Below are 17,772 nucleotides of genomic sequence, written 5' to 3'. Positions count from 1 at the left end.
GCAGGATTTCAATTAAATGATTTTCTTAATTAAACATATAAAATGTCCAAAATACCCTTTAATGATTTATTTAATTATTTATTATTTCTTGAATTCTCATTGGTGCATTTAGGCACACAATAGTTGTTAGAAACATTTGAATATATATATATATATATATATATATATATATATATATATATATATATATATATATATATATATATATATATATATATATATATATATATATATATATATAAAAAGCACTTCCATGGGTCTAATTTATATTTATCCGATTTAAGAAATCAATTTATATAAAAACTTATATATTGTGGTTCGTACAAATTAATAAAACTCTCGTAAATGTTTTTGGGTTGATGACATGTATTTTCACATGAAAATAACACGACTCAACACAAATTTGTTAAGAAAGAAAAGAAAAACTCTTCTGCTGCTGTGGATGATCAACTCTAAGCTCATAATTGTATAAGCAAATCAGATTACATGGTACAAAGCGATGGGATGCATAGCATTTCCATTTTCCGCACGATAAATAGTCTTTATTATTATTATCACTATAATTCATATTAATTTATTAGGAAAAGAAGTCAAATGCCCGTTTTAATTTTGGACACTCCAGTGAAACACATGATATTCTCTAAGGGATATGGCCACCATGACCACCACCTTCACCATTCCCACCGCCGCCACCATATCCACCTGCTCCATGTTCACCTCCTGCACCACCACCACCGCCTCCTCCTCCTCCCGAACCACCACCGCCTCCTCCAGCGTGTCCACAGTGTGATCCTCCACCACCCCCTCCTGCGCCACCTCCACTACCATATCCGCCTCCTCCTGCTCCTCCTCCTCCTCCTGTGCCTCCTCCGCCTCCACCACCATGTCCTCCTCCACCTCCGCCACTAGCTCCTCCAGCACCACCAAATCCACCGCCGCTCCCAACTCCTTTTCCTCCACCATAACCCCCACCATGTGGTCCTTCTCCCCCTCCACCACCTCCCCCGCTACCACCGCCTCCACCTCCTCCTCCGGCTGCTCCACCGCCATATCCACCCCCACTCCCACCTCCTTTCCCTCCACCATAACCCCCACCATGTGGTCCTTCTCCCCCTCCACCACCTCCCCCACTACCACCGCCTCCACCTCCTCCTCCGGCTGCTCCACCGCCATATCCACCCCCACTCCCACCTCCTTTCCCTCCACCATAACCCCCACCATGTGGTCCTTCTCCCCCTCCACCACCTCCCCCACTACCACCGCCTCCACCTCCTCCTCCGGCTGCTCCACCGCCATATCCACCCCCACTCCCGCCTCCTTTTCCTCCACCATAACCCCCACCATGTGGTCCTTCTCCCCCTCCACCGCCTCCCCCACTACCACCGCCTCCACCTCCTCCTCCGGCTTCTCCACCACCATAACCAATTGCACCGCCATATCCACCCCCACTCCCACTTCCTTTTCCTCCACCATAACCCCCACCATGTGGTCCTTCTCCCCCTCCACCGCCTCCCCCACTACCACCTCCTCCACCTCCTCCTCCGGCTGCTCCACCACCATATCCACCCCCGCTCCCACCTCCTTCTCCTCCACCATAACCCCCACCTTCTGCTCCTCCAGTTCCTCCTCCACCACCTCCTCCACTACCACCTCCACCACCTCCACCTCCGCCTCCTGCCACTCCACCATCATACCCCGAACCACCACCTTTTCCAGCTCCACCCCCATATCCTCCTTCAGCCCCATATGCACCACTACCCCCTCCACCACCACTACCCCCTCCACCACCACCAGCTCCTCCTAAACCACCATGAGTGTAAGGAAAGCTCTCTTCAACAGTCAAGAGAGCCCTGCTCGCGGCACAAATACCCAAACCTAGTAACACCAAAAAAGCAACACTTGAAACTTTGTGAGCATGCATGATAAATGACAACGAATGCATGTTGTTGTGATGTGCATGAAATTGCATATTGGTTATTGCATATATATATATAGGCAATGCCTAGCGTTTCCATATGAGAGATACTCTAAGTGGCCTAACCCACGGAAAAAGAGAACCTCCTTCACTTACGACCCTACATGGTGGTTTATATTAGTGGTGCTTTTTGCTGTTACCCACATCTTCAGCATTAATTTACACCCCTCCACTTCAGTAAATATAAAAACAGTGTTAAATTGACTCATATCTAACACAGCTACTTGTCTTTTGAGTTAACAATTGATGTGAGAAGCTGTTTTCTACAACTTAATTATTTCATCATTGGTTTTCCAGTAACGTTTAGGTTTTTATTTTTCATATTTTGAAGAGCAAAACAAACAGTATATCAATAACAAACTAGCTAGGAGCTCCAAAATTGAAACACTAAATGCAAGGAGACGACCTTTCATTATGGTATTGAAGTATTGATCCATAATAAAAGCAAAAAAAATTGAATTGCTTAATACACGCTCTAATTAAAGAAAACTGAGGAATTGATTATTGACTACATTGATCTATACATTAATAATAACAGAATGATCAATGTTGAGCAAAGGGAAAGAGTAGGGATGTCAAACGCTACATATAAATACATGATATTTAGATGATACGATATAAAAGATGTCTATTCAAATTGATAACTATATATAATTAAAAATAACTATAGATAATAATAAAAAAAAAAGTTATTTATATGTGCAAGTCATAGATAGGAAGGGAAAATGACTTAAAAGCCCAACGAAGTTTCCAAACCATTCAAAAAACCTCAATCATGTTTTGTCTGTTCAAGAAAACCCAACGAACTTAACATTTTATCTAAAAAGTCCAACAAAGTTTCAAACCATTCAGAAAATTCTAATTTTGTTTTCTTTAAGTTCGTTGGGTTTTTTTTGAACAGTCAAAACATGATTAGAGTTTTTTAAACGTTTTGGAAACTTCGTTGGTCTAACAAGTCATTTTTCTGATACGGTAATAAGTCACGTCATCTGTTTCTCTTATTTGACTTTCGAGAAAGTGTAACTTAGTTGGGCTTTTTAGACAAAATGTTAAGTTTGTTGGGTTTTTTTGAACAGACAAAACATGATTGGGGTTTTTTAAACGGTTTGGAAACTTCGTTGGACTTTTAAGTCATTTTCCCTAGATAGGAACTATTTAGATATTATCGTATTAATATGTATTTATTTTATGTGTATATTTAAAATAATTATAATATTTACAATTGAATGTAAATTTATTATTTTAAAATAAAATCACAACAATATATTATTTCAAATTAAATAAGGGCATTTGTCTAATTAGATAAACTTCGACCATGATTAAACCTAAACTGCCTTATGAAACCCAATCAACTAGAAAGTTAACTCTTAATTATCAACATCCCGAGTTCACTTCGTTTTGTAACATGGTGATCAGCTCTTGACAGCAAAAATATAATCATATATATATATATATATATATATATATATATATATATATATATATATATATATATATATATATATATATATATATATATATATATATATATATATACACTCAACCTAGCATATAATGTCAGTGTCTTTATGAATATTATATAATTAGCTAATAAATTATTGTATTCAAACAAAATTTCCTGCGAACACGAACGTATATGGCAATACAACTATCTTCTTCTAGTTTGCTATAAATCGTGTACTTTTTAACAAGAGAAGACAAAGGAAAATGCACGTATAGATATCATGATTTTTAAGGTATCGGGTTTATATGATGCTCGAGAACATCATATAAAAAGATAGACAGTTCACAGAACTGACTTCAACGTAACGTACGTTTTTGCACACTAGCATTTTGACATTTTTGTTGTTTTTAAAATTGCATTTAAATATAAAACTTGTTCTTTTGTAGGCTTTTAATGGGTTCATAAGATATTTATAAGATGTACGTCGTGAAATGTAGCTTTAGTGTTTAGTTTTATTATTTTGATCATATGCATGCATGTAGATTATGATGCAGAACACGTAATAAAATTCATAAAGACACGCTTCATTGAATGACTTATAAGATTACAACTTGATGCAGCTTGTTTGCATGCATCTACGTTCTTATTGTACAGGAAAACAGATCATTGTCCGTTTTGGACATTCTTAAGGAATATAGCCACCATGACCACCGCCTTCTCCGCTCCCACTACCACCTCCATATCCACCTGCTCCATGCTCACCTCCTGCACTACCACCGCCTCCTCCTCCTCCTCCTGAACCGCCTCCACCACCGTATCCACCATACGATCCCCCGGCACCCCCTCCAGCTCCGCCTCCACTACCATATCCACTTCCTCCTGCTCCTCCTATGCCAGCTCCTCCTCCGCCACCACCACCATGGCCGCCCCCACCTCCACCTCCACCTCCAACTCCTCCAGCTCCACCATATCCACCGCCACTCCCACCTCCTTCTCCTCCACCATAACCCCCACCGTGTGCTCCAGCTCCTCCACCACCACCACCTCCTGTACCACCACCTCCACCTCCACCTCCGAGTGCTCCACCGCCATGCCCACCACCAATCCCTCCTCCTTCTCCTCCACCATAACCCCCACCTTGTTCTCCACCTCCTCCGCCACCACCTCCTCCGGTACCACCACCTCCACCTCCAAGTGCTCCACCACCATGTCCACCACCACTTCCACCTCCTTCTCCTCCACCATAACCCCCACCGTGTGCTCCAGCTCCTCCACCACCACCCCCTCCTATACCACCACCTCCACCTCCACCTCCGAGTGCTCCACCGCCATGCCCACCACCAATCCCTCCTCCTCTTCCTTCTCCTCCACCATAACCCCCACCATGTTCTCCACCTCCTCCACCACCACCTCCTCCGGTACCACCGCCTCCACCTCCACCTCCAAGTGCTCCACCACCATGTCCACCGCCACTCCCACCTCCTTCTCCTCCACCATAACCTGCACCTGCCTCTCCTCCTCCTCCTCCACCACCTCCTCCAATACCACCACCTCCACCTCCACCTCCTGCCTCTCCACCACCATACCCCGCACCTCCACCTTTTCCAGCTCCACCTCCATATCCAGCACCATGTCCTCCTTCTGCCCCAATACCACCACCACCTCCACCGCCACTACCCCCTCCACCACCACCACCTCCTGCTAAACCACCATGAGTGTAAGGAATGCTCTCTTCTATAGTCAAGAGAGCTCTAGTCGCCGCACAAATGCCCAAACCTAGTAACACCAAGAAAACAACACTTGAAACTTTGTGAAGAACCATGGTGAATAGAAGGAGTGTGAGCTTTTGATGATTTTCATGAAGTTGGTTGCATATATATAGGCAATGGCTATATATGGTTTTCAGGAGCAATACTTCAAGTGGCGGGCCTAACCCGCACATGCAAGAGTAATCCTTCACTTAGTGGTCCAGCAGAAATACCAAAATAAAGTGGTGTGCTTTTGCTGTTTCCCACATATTTGAATTTGATGTTATCTATCATCATAACAATTTTTTCAACACCTTTCTGTTTAATTTACAACTTAATTTTCAAATTGTAGTTATTGTTTTTATGACTTCTTTTAAAGGTGTACAAAAAAAAAAATATAGAAAACCCTAATGCAAGAAACTAGACCAACAAATAACCAAATACCGAAAGCCAAGAAAAACAGGCTTAACCCATAACAAAACCAAACGCGCGAAACTAAAAGAGCCACAACCCTTTAACAAAACCAAAAAAAAAAGTGTTATTACTTAAGACATATTAATGTATGTTATATAATCAAAATCTAGTGAACATTGCTTTAAGAAGTGTGACAAATATGGTCAACAAGGGTAAAGGACCTGATGTTGCGCGACTAGTTTGAATAATAATCGTATGAATATGCTGGAAAATGTGGAATGAATATGAAAAGCACAAGTAGTTCATTAGTTTCTATATGAACAGTTGCTTGTTGCGTAAAAGAAGACAATGAATTCATTAGTTAATTTTATCTTGAATTATTGATTGCTAATTGTTTCTTATTTGCTTGCTCTGTAAAAAAATAATCCATTGATGTTGTTGAGATCGAACTAGCAAGGGCAAACTTTAGTGAAATCTTTTTTTATAAACATGTTACAAAACTTTTCGTTTGTTGTAATCATGTAATCAGTGGCACAGGGCAATGTATACTTAGAGGGGTCCATGTACCCCACTTAAAAATGGAACCATCGTATACATATAGCATATATACATATGGTACATATAGCATATCACTACAAGAAATGTGAGTATTAGCGGCGACGGCTTTAGCAGCGACATCAGGCATTAGCGGCGACATGTAAATGACGCGTTACATGTCGCCGCTAATAGTCAACAGTAGCGATCCGTGTCAAATGAACCCTATCCGTTCGATCTGTATTCAATCGAACGGTTGTAACGGCGTGAAAAAAGGCACTGACTTTTCCCTCCAGACTTGTCGCCGCTAATACCTATACGTCGCCGCTAAACCCACACGTCGCCGCTAAAAGTCCGCGCAGATAACCCCTCCAGTTCGCTCTTTCCTGCGTATTCTTTCTGCCTTTTCTCTCATTCTCTCCATCGACTTCGCCGGTCTTTCTTACACCACAATCGCCGCCGTCCAAACATCCATTGCACAAACCACCGCCATCCAAACCTCGGTTGCTACCAATACCGGCGACCTAGACTTCCATTACCGACGACCAAGAGGAGACGATCCTACCTCAATTCCGGAATTTTTACCCATTTAAGGTCAAAATTCTTCCCTATTTCCGATTCTTCTTATGTTTTGATGTTTATTTACTTAGTTTAACCTTTTAATTTAAGGTTGTGTTGCTGTTGGAGTTGTTACCGGAGTTGTTGCCGGAACTGTGGAATTTCTGCCGGAAAATTTTGAAATTAGACTACCACAGGTTCCTTTTCATCTTTCATTTTATAAATAGAATGTGTTTATATGTGTATTATGCATTTGTGTGTTTTTACATTAGTATTTTTTTTGTATGTGTATGTTATTTGTATGTGTTTTATTTGTGAATGTGAATGTGTAATTTGTATGTATGAAAAAAATGAAAAAAATTAAGTTGCTATAATAGAAAAAAAGTATGATGTTATAATGAGTATGTGTAGAAAATATGTTTATGTGTATTTGTATATATAATGTATGTATTTATGTATGCATATATGTAGAAAAAATCGAAAAAAAAAATGTATTTATATATGTAATGTATGAGTTTTGAAATTATATATGTAATTAGTATGTATGCAAAAAATCAAAAAAAAAAAATTAGGTTGCTATAATAGAAAAAAAAAAGTATGATGTTATAATGAGTATGTGTAGACAACATGTTTATGTGTATATGTATATATAATGTATGTATTTATGTATGTATATATGTAGAAAAAATCGAAAAAAAATATATTTATATATGTAATGTATGAGTTTTGAAATTATATATGCAATTTGTATGTATGAAAAAAATCAAAAAAAGTTAGGTTGCTATAATAGAAAAAAAAAAAGTATGATGTTATAATGAGTATGTGTAGAAAACAAGATTATGTGTATTTGTATATATAACGTGTGTATTTATGTTTGTAATATGTGGAATAAATGAAAAAAAAATGTATTTATGTATGTGATGTGTTGGAAAAAATGAAAAAAATATGTTGCTATAATAGAAAAAAAAAGTATGATGTTATAATGAGTATGTGTAGAAAACATGTTTATGTGTATTTGTATATATAATGTACGTATTTATGTATGTATATATGTAGAAAAAATCGAAAAAAAATGTATTTATATATGTAATGTATGAGTTTTGAAATTATATATGCAATTTGTATGTATGAAAAAAATCAAAAAAAGTTAGGTTGCTATAATAGAAAAAAAAAAAGTATGATGTTATAATGAGTATGTGTAGAAAACAAGATTATGTGTATTTGTATATATAACGTGTGTATTTATGTTTGTAATATGTGGAGTAAATGAAAAAAAAATGTATTTATGTATGTGATATGTTGAAAAAAATGAAAAAAAAAATATGTTGCTATAATTCTATTCATATTGTAATTTTGCAGGCTGTATATGGGGTTTAGTTGGGCGATACTCTTGTACGTGATGGCAGATGTTATGGGTTTAGGACATGGAGGTGATGGAGCCGAGGATCCACCACCTCCCGTAGGCTTTGGTCGTGGTCAACACGAACAGGATGGTAAGTCTTATTATGATATATTTGTTAGATGTTTTTATCCATTTATTATAAGCTATCGTGACTAATATTTTTAATTATATTTTTCAGCTGAGCTCCCTAAAAAAAGAAGAGGCCTAGCAAAAAACATTCAACTATCAAAGATAATAAGGGCAAACAAGGGAAAGCCTGTAGATTTGGATTTCGATAGAGAGCTGACATATTCCCCTGTCGGGAACCATGGTAATTGGTTTACCCGTGAGATTGGGAAGTATATATGGATGAACATCCCTTTGAACGTATCTGGTTGGGATAATGTTTCCCCCGCTTTAAGGAATGCCACAGTGGTTCATTTAAAGGTAACTTGGACAATATTTTAAGTTTAGTTCTAATTGGTATTTAACTAACTAACTTTTTTGTATTTGTAGAATAAGTTTGATTTAGACAAGGTTAACTTGGATCCCGAGCGTGCTCAATTGTTGCAGAGCATTGACGCGACCTTGCAAAGAATTTATAGAGGCCGAAAAAATAAAGCGCATACTTATTTTGAGAATGTCGGGGGGCTTACAGATATCCCAAGGGCATTAGCCAACCCCCCCCCCCCCCCGATGGTATGTCACGTGAAAATTGGGCACAAGCAGTCGAGCATTTTCAAACTCCTGAATTTCTAAAGCGTTCGGCGTCAAACAAAGGAGTCCGTGCACAACAACAAGTTGTAAACCGAGGGGGATCGTGCTCGTATAGCAATGCATGTTTCAAAGAAGTAAGCTATGATATATTTAACTGTTTATTTAAATTATAATTAATCTAATTTTTAATGTTAAATAGGACATCGCTCGAATCAAAGCATTTCGTAAGGCCAATACTGATCGCCAAGGGGTGTTTAGTAGTCCTGTAGTCGAGCAACAATACGTAAGTGGTTAATTTTTATTATCATATAAGTGATTATATCGTCAAAGGGTAGTTAGTAATCTAATTTTTATTATATTTATTTCTTTTTTGAAAATACAGAATGCTTTACTCTTTGAGATCAGTCAACAAACTCAAGCATCTTCTGAAGCCAGCGGTCTAACACCAAAGGATACACAAAATTGTTTTGAAAAAATATTAGGTGTTCGACGTGGCCATATCAGAGGCATCGGGCGTAAACCTTCTACGGTTGTGTCGATGTACGATCAAGAACAACCACTGACACAGCCACCACCACAATCACAGGTGACAAGACTATTTAATTTTGGTAATTCTTTAACATGTTTTGGTAATTGTTAGTTTAGTAATAGTTTCAAAATTTAGTAATTGTTAGTTATAGTACAATGTTATAATGTTTTATACGCAATATGTGGAATGTATATTTTGTATATAGAATGTTATAATGCTATTTTAACTTATACGACTATGTTGTTTTATTTGTAGTTGGAAATGCTTCAAACAATGTTAAAAGATCCGACATGTAGTGCTGCACTTGAAGATTGGTTTCGTTCATTGCCACAACGAAATGAAACCGGAGGAAACGAGGAGAGCGATGATGACGAGTAGATAGTTGTAGGATTTTTTTATGTTTTATTTGTGCAAGTATTTTAAACTAGGATTTTCGATATTTTGTTATATGTTAAATCAGACGAGTAATTTTAAACGGATATTGTATTATATTTTGGAATGGAATGATATAGGATTAGATTAATTAATATCATACCAGTTTTTTTTTTTTTTTTTAATTTTAATGTGAAATATATATATATATATATATATATATATATATATATGTATATATATATATATATATAAAAGAAAAACACCAATACCCGCGACGCCTTTAGTGGCGACAATAGGTTATTACCGGCGACAAGTCTTTAGCAGCGACGTGACCTTATTAGCGGCGACAAGTCTTTAGCGACGACACCCACGCATTAGCGGCGACAGCTTAATTAATAGCGACAAAGTATCAGCGTCGACGTTTTAGCGACGACACGTCGCCGCTAATAGTATTAGCGGCGACAAACTGCACTTTTAGCGACGACGCCTGTCGCCGGTAATGTTGTACTTTCTTGTAGTGTATATACATATGTTACGCACTTGGCGTGGGTCTAGAATAAAATTTCACGTAGTTTCCTAACCATATTCAATCAGACAGATAAAAGTATGGTTTTGAAAACCGATCGGTACCGGCCGGTTCGATCAATTGAAGCAGGAACCATCCTTGTTGCCAGTTTTTTTATTAAAAAATTCATTTTTAGCAATAAGTGACAACCGATAGGAATGCCAAAAAATCCGTTCCAACCAGACTGATGAGACCTTAAAAAAACAATATTTATAAATATAGGTATTATATTTTTAAAAACAACTGCAAAAACGAATTTAGAATAAAAACCTCCCCGACTAATCGGCTTTTAAAATATTAGTTCAGTCACAGCTAGTCATCAAACACAATATTACTTTCAAATTTTTTCTCATCGTTTTATTTAAAAGACATCATCTCTCACTTATTTCGTTAGTCGATATGGCACTAACTATAAGTGGTACATGTATCCTTCTAAATCAAAGAAATTTTTTAAAATATCCTTTCTTTTTTTTTCTTCTTTTTTGTTTAACACAAGATAGATCATTTATTCCTTTATTTTTTATGATATGTCTTAATTTTTTCGATACATAATTATAGTAAATATTGAAAATTTAGGTGGGTCAAAGGACCCACTTATGTTAAAGTAGCATCGCCGCTGATTTGAATGAATTTTTGCCAAACCTGTGAAGAACCGGCGGCAATTTATAAATTTTAGAATCATAATAATGGAAACATAAACTTTCATAATATTTAGTACATCAATGTTTGAAAAAGAACTTTCCTACATATATGAAAACTACGACTGTATATTGACTTCTATCTGAAATCCAGTTATTCTCTTTGGCAATTTTTTTTAAGAAATTGACCATATTTGAATATGCAATTGCATCCGATCATTTGCAAAAATAAGACCATTAACAAAAGAGATGCATTGACATGCATCATATTATCAAAGGCCAACCACCTGATATAGAAATTCCCGTATACCCTCTTACACTCTTGGATTTCTACAAAACTTAAACAATAACCAAACCAATTATGGTCGGCTCCAAACATGGAACTACTCAGCGTCGCATCGATTCTAGTTCAAAACTTTCTAGCTCCTAAGGTGGGTTTGCAGACCGACGTTCACCCATAATTTTAATCGCACCAAACCAATCTTGAAATTCGATTTGTGAGCATATCAGCATAAACATCAAACTAAATCATATTTTAAAAGTTGGAAAACTTAACAATAAATAATAAATAAGAATTTAAGAAAGTGGGGGAATGAATTACCTTAAAACTGCCAAGCATATGTCATCTTCAAAGATAAGGGGTTTCCATCTCCTTGCTTCATCTAATGTTTTCCCCGTGTACAGGCTCCACGAAGGAATAGGTTCAGATTTGATGCTTTAATCTGAAGTGGTCATGAGTCATCAGGCGATGGTTGTTAATTTTCTATAAAAAAAAATAGAGAACAGAGAGAGAAAGATGAGTTTAGTGTTTAAGGGGAAAAAACTTCAACATCTGGTTTTGTAACTGAAACTAGAGAAGAGGAGCCAAAATTCGGCGACTAAGATGGCGGGGTGAGCAAAGGTGTAGGCGATTGTGGGGGAAATCGTCATGAAATAAGGTTGCAGTGTGCTTATCGAAAATTGGAAGAAGCAAAATCAAATCAAATTAACATCTAATTACTTGGACACATGGACATTGTGTTGGGTCAAAAAGATGGTTTATACTTTACTTTTCTAGGCGTTAATAGTTTTTGGTCGTGTAATATGCTTTTGCAGTTGTGTTTACGGCCATGATGGGTGTTTACGGCCCATGTTCCATATATATATATATATATATATATATATATATATATATATGTGTGTGTGTGTGTGTGTGTGTGTGTGTGTGTTACGGGTGAGGAGTGGTTGATGAACAGAAGAGAGTTCACGGCTAAGAGAGAGAAGAGAGAGAGAGAGAGAGAGAGAGAGAGAGAGAGAGAGAGAGAAATGAGCTTAAGTGTGTGTAAGTGTGTGAATCTTGTGTAAAGGAACTTCATTCTAATCAATTCAAACAAGATTCATTTTATTCTTCTTCTCCTTCTCCTCTATTTTGATCTGGCATCATCCGCTTGATTGGGATTTCGCACCATCAAGCGGATCTGATTGATATACAAGCAGATTTGGGACTTACATATTGCACGTATCGATCATTGAAAGAACATTAGGCTTGGTACAACTTTCTACAGTGACGGAAAACCATGAAGCTTCTATCAATTGGGGCACGAAGCTGATGAAAGGAAGACAGGGGATACGGGGGTGTGTGAAATATATGGTTGATGATGCAACACACGGAATCGAAACACACACACACACATTTACAAAGAAAAATAGAGGTAGAAACCATCAATTTTAGAGTAATTGAAGTGGGAGGTGTAGGCAGTGGAGGGATCTAGAACAAAAATGAAACAGTTGGATATACCGATTAAGAAATGGAAAGAAGACAGAAACAAAACATGTGTACAATGCACCGATCTAACCATTGGGAAGCTAACCTGAAAAGAAAGTGTGCTTAGGACTAAATTTGGCAAGATGAAAAAATTGTAACATCCGGAGATTTGCATGTATTTCCGAATCCTCTCTTTTGCTATTATTTTGCCATTTGTATTCCCTGGGGTTAGAAGAGTCAACCCATGAGGAGCCTAAGGGATAAAGTTGCAAATTTGAGAACAAGACAAGTACGCCAAGCGTACATAAGGTACGCTAAGTGTACTACGCGTCCCCTAGTACATTGGGCGTACACTTGTGTACGCTAAGCGTACTCGAGTCAGATGCAAATCCTAATATTTAGGGTTGGCTGCTATATAAACATCCTTATAGCTCATTTCTCCCATCACTCTTAGCCTCCATACCCTAGAGATGTCCCATCATTGGTTTTGAAATGTTTAAAAAAAATTAAATTTGGCATGATTTTTATGGATGTTACAAAACCCTATGGCAAAAGCCTTAAGGGCACAAAGAATACTACTGCTAACTTCCTTATGCATTAATATATATATATATATATATATATATATATATATATATATATATATATATATATATATATATATATTAGAGTTTTCATTTTGCACCCACTAGTTATGCTTTCTACCCAGATTTACCCATTTTTCTTTGACATGAACAGCAACAATTTAATGGGTTAGTTTAAAGGGTTAATTTAAATATTATTTTATTTTAAATTTTTATTATATTCTTTTATAAAATAGACCCATGTTACCTTAAAGTCTCTCTTTCCATTCGTTGTAATTGGCATAGTTAACATTTTGACTTGGGGTGATTGTAATGAACATAGCACATTTTTCGACCCAACATCGAAATCATATACTAAAAACTCATTATAAATACCTATCACTCTCCCTCCTTCCCTCCATCGAAAGTATTTATTTTGTATTTTTAATCTAAAATTCATTGTTGTATAGAAAAAAAAAATGAAAGTTAAATGCTTTAATGATATGAAAAGGGTTATTGATATAAAAGCCCTCAAATTTACACAATAAAAAATAGTCGGTTATGTCCAATGTTCATTTTTTTCGCATAACTGCCTAATATTTACACATTTGGTTTTATATTTCCCATTTAGCATGTCAAAGGCTTGTTAGTCGGTCACCCCACACCTGTTAGTCGGTCACTCTAACTGTTCATCTAAAACGTCCCAAAAATAAAACCCGGAAATTTTCATTTTTAAATTAATAAAATAGTAAATTATATCATTGTCACAAAACCAAGGTATTCGAATTTTATCAATACACCATTGTCATCAAAGTAAATCACAAAATGTGGAAACGAATGGTGTAAGCTCTAAAATCATCCCCAGGTCTTCCCTTTGAAACCAGAAGTGTCTGAAACATAAACTGAAAACCGTAAGCACAAAGCTTAGTGAGTTCCCCAAAATACCACATACCATACACACATAGCACATAACGGTCCCAGCCTAATGAGTATAGCGGGTCGTGCCCTAACTCACATAACGGGCCCCTTCCTAACTAGCATAACGGGCACCGCCACATATAATTCATATAAACATAACAGGTAATGGAATACAGAATAACCATCGTGTAATGACCCAAATTTTCAAATAAAATTTTCATTTTTAATTAATCAAAACATTCCCATAAAATATGACATATCAATGACAACTGTTTTTAAAATCCATAACTTCAACATTTTATTTCAAATATCAAAGAGTCCCCATATAAAATGTTGGAGATTGCATGACGCGCCATAAAGCCTTGCCCTTGCCCTTAGGCTCTGAAGTACCTGAAACAATCAACAAACTGTAAGCTAATTCTTAGTGAGTTCCCTAGAACATACCACACATAACCACACAATCATATATTCCATAACAATCACATAAGGCATGCATATAAACATATAAGGATGTTGTGGGCTCCTCCCAGGGTCTTACTCCAGGATGTCATGGGCTCCCCCACATGGTCTTTACCTGGAAAGTCATGGGCTCCACCACATGGTCTGATATCCAAGTGTTATGGGCTCCCCCCCCCCCCCCCCTCATGGTCTTTACTTGGAAACTCGTGGGCTCCTCCACATGGTCTGAAATCCAAGTGTTATGGGCTCCCCCCATGGTCTTTCATGCAAGTATCACATAAACAACTAGCATACCACATGGCATGTAACATATAGCATATAACAACTAGCATACCATATATCACTATATCATCTAGTATTCCACATATCACTAAATGGACCATGCTTGGTGTCTTCGACCCATTATTATGGTGAGGAGACTCACCTCTGTCTGCTGAATCCAAAAGCTGCTCTCCTAACAGTCTGTGACCACCCGTGCTGAACAATAATACCATTAAAACAAGGTTAGGGTTGAACATAATCAAATTAAAGGACCCAAGCCCCCAAGTCCTTTCCTAATGGCCCAAAAGTCCCCCATTGCTAATGAGACCAAATTCCATGTCCAAAAATCATTAATGGGTCTCATGGCCCAATAAATCCCAACCATAGCAATCATGGCCCAAAACAGATAAATTGGCCCACTAACTCAAAACATGACCAGGTCCAATAACTGATTAGGGCCTAATGGGCTTACAATCCCAAAACAAGTCCAAGCCCATCTGAGTGCGTACGCCCTGCGTACTACTCCTGTACGCTTAGCATACTGAGTCCGTGAGTTGTACGCGTTGTGTACGCTATACTACGCCTAGCATACAAGCAGATTAAGCACCTTCTTCCATTAATTGCTTAATACTTGATGTTCCAATGTCCAATATTTAGATCTGAGTCCATTAACACATCCTAAGTCATAAAGTTGGCAACTTTATGCATTTGCATGTTCCATATACTCCCAACAACCCATTGAGATCTTTCCAAGAGTCTTAATCCATGCATGAGGTCAAAACACCCATCAAGACTCCAGTTTTATGCTATGAATGGACCATAGGACTTCAGATATATCCTCCCTAAGCTCTGGAGTTGCTCAAACTCTCAAGATGTGGTTTAAGAACACAAAAAGGGACTAAAGAGAAAACCCTAGATCTAGGAATGAAAATGATGACCAAGGTGAAAGTTTTTTACCTCCTCAAGCTTCCTAAGTTGCTCAAACTGTAAGATCCAAAAGCTCTTCCTCGTTTAAGCTTGCTTCCTCCTCTTCCTTGTAGCTAACACACCAAAAGGATGGTGTTTAAACACTCACAAGCTCAAGAAAATACACTCTAATGATTTTAGGGTTTTAAAGGTCGTTTAAGGGTGAAGGAGGCTAGTTAGGGTGAAGCCCAAATGAGATAATTAGGCTTATATGGGTCTTAAGTCTGGAAATTAGGGTTTGAACATTCGTCACATACGCCCCGCGTAGCCTTTGGTACACCCAGGTACGTTCTAGCCCTTCGGGATCATCCATGCATGGTATGCTAAGTGTAGTCCTGAAGTACGCCCAGTATACTTTAGGGACCATTATGCAATACTTAAAATTTCAAAGGTTCAAAGGGTAATACCTGATTTGGAGTGTTACACATCGGGCCCCACCCAGTAAGCATATAATCACATACATAAACAAGTGTCATTAACACAACGAGTATTCTAAAGTTACAGATCATGGGTCGGCTTTGGTGCCTTCGACCCGCTAAAAACTCACCTCAATCATTGATAATCAAATAACTGCTCGAAACAAGAACCGGATAACCTCGCGCCAATTAACAATAAATATAATTTTAATCAATAATTAACCCAATAACCCAAAATACCCTTAGGTCAAACTTGGTCAACCCTTGTTAAAGTCAAAGTCAACGATCAAGGTCCAAAAGTCGATATTTCTTCCAAGCGAAGTACGCCCTGCATACCAAGAGAGTATACCCAACGCACTCTGTTTTTGACCAATTGCAGGGCGCTAACCACGTACGTGCAGCGTACCACCAGGTACACCCAACGTACTCAGAACAGTCCCAAAACATCATTAAGAGCCTATTTCATTAAGTTCTTACATCCAAAACTTAGATCCAAGCCCAAAATGATGTCCTACGTCATAAAGTTTCCAACTTTATGACTTTGCATGGCTATAAAGTGTTTAATGTCTAAAACCCTAAGGTCTTTACCCAATAAGACATCACAACTCTTGCATGGAAGGGATAAAAGGGCCAAGATCATATTTTTATAGTTCATAATAGCTTTATAATGGATAAAGTTTCCAAATTTATCCATTTGATTGGTCCCAACAAACAAGTTCTAGTCTTTAAGTCTCAAAGGGACCCAAAAGTTCATCTTTGTGAACTTAATCCATTAAGTACAAGTCTCCAACTTTCCGATCTGAATCAAAATGATGTTTAGATGGATAAAGTTTCCAAATTTATCCATAAAAATGTCACAAACTTTCAATATCTAAACTTTATGCACTAAAATGACCAAAAGTTCACAACATCCACAACTAGTTAGATCTAACAAATGTATCGTCAAGATTCAAAAATTATACCTCTAAAAGATAGATCAATGTGAACAAAATACAGATCTACAATCTTTAATGCAACCAACACTTCTTGAAGGTGCACCATGCATACTCCAAAGCACTTAAAAACACCATCTTTAAGCACACAAGGCTAAACTAGGGTTATGGTTTCATGGAAGGGTTGTTGGAGGGGTAGAGGTTGAGAATGGGGTGGGTTTGGGGGAGTTAAGGAGCTTATATAGGGCTCAAACCATGAAAATAGGTTTTAGGAACTGATTGTGTACGCTCAGCGTACTTTTGGTACTCCCGACGTACTCAGGGTGCCTCAGTATGCCCAACGTACTCAGCATAACCCAAAACCGACCAAACTTCAAACGGGCATAACTTCTTCATTCTAACTCCGATTTTGACATTCTTTATATACATGGAAAGGTAAAGAGAAGCTTTACACTTCTATCGAATCATCCTTTCCTTAAAACATTTTGAAAAAAAATCAAATTTCATAAAATCCTGATCTAACACTTTACCGAAATACCCCTTGGCGCCAAAACAAGGACCGAACTCCTGAATCATCAAAATTACATTATCCACACCCAAATGGGTCTAAATCTCTTTTCATCAAATGCCATAAT

At 37.7% G+C, this 17,772-nt stretch overlaps 2 protein-coding genes across 2 annotated transcripts; both read right to left on the bottom strand.

Annotated features, from left to right (window-relative positions):
• Positions 1-443: 443 nt before the first annotated feature.
• Positions 444-2,028, bottom strand: LOC145034592 (uncharacterized). Its single transcript, XM_078983037.1, has one exon. The coding sequence runs from the start codon at positions 1,967-1,969 to the stop codon at positions 641-643; it is 1,329 nt and encodes a 442-aa protein (XP_078839163.1). The 5' UTR covers positions 1,970-2,028; the 3' UTR covers positions 444-640.
• Positions 2,029-3,984: 1,956 nt separating this feature from the next.
• Positions 3,985-5,297, bottom strand: LOC145034593 (uncharacterized). Its single transcript, XM_078983038.1, has one exon. The coding sequence runs from the start codon at positions 5,239-5,241 to the stop codon at positions 4,105-4,107; it is 1,137 nt and encodes a 378-aa protein (XP_078839164.1). The 5' UTR covers positions 5,242-5,297; the 3' UTR covers positions 3,985-4,104.
• Positions 5,298-17,772: the final 12,475 nt, after the last annotated feature.

This window comes from Lactuca saligna, chromosome 3, assembly GCF_052625555.1.
Source record: "Lactuca saligna cultivar CGN05327 chromosome 3, ASM5262555v1, whole genome shotgun sequence".
In the NCBI taxonomy this organism is placed as follows: Eukaryota; Viridiplantae; Streptophyta; class Magnoliopsida; order Asterales; family Asteraceae; genus Lactuca; species Lactuca saligna.
Note: the sequence above shows the minus strand (reverse complement) of the source record. Positions and strands in the feature narration are given on the sequence as shown.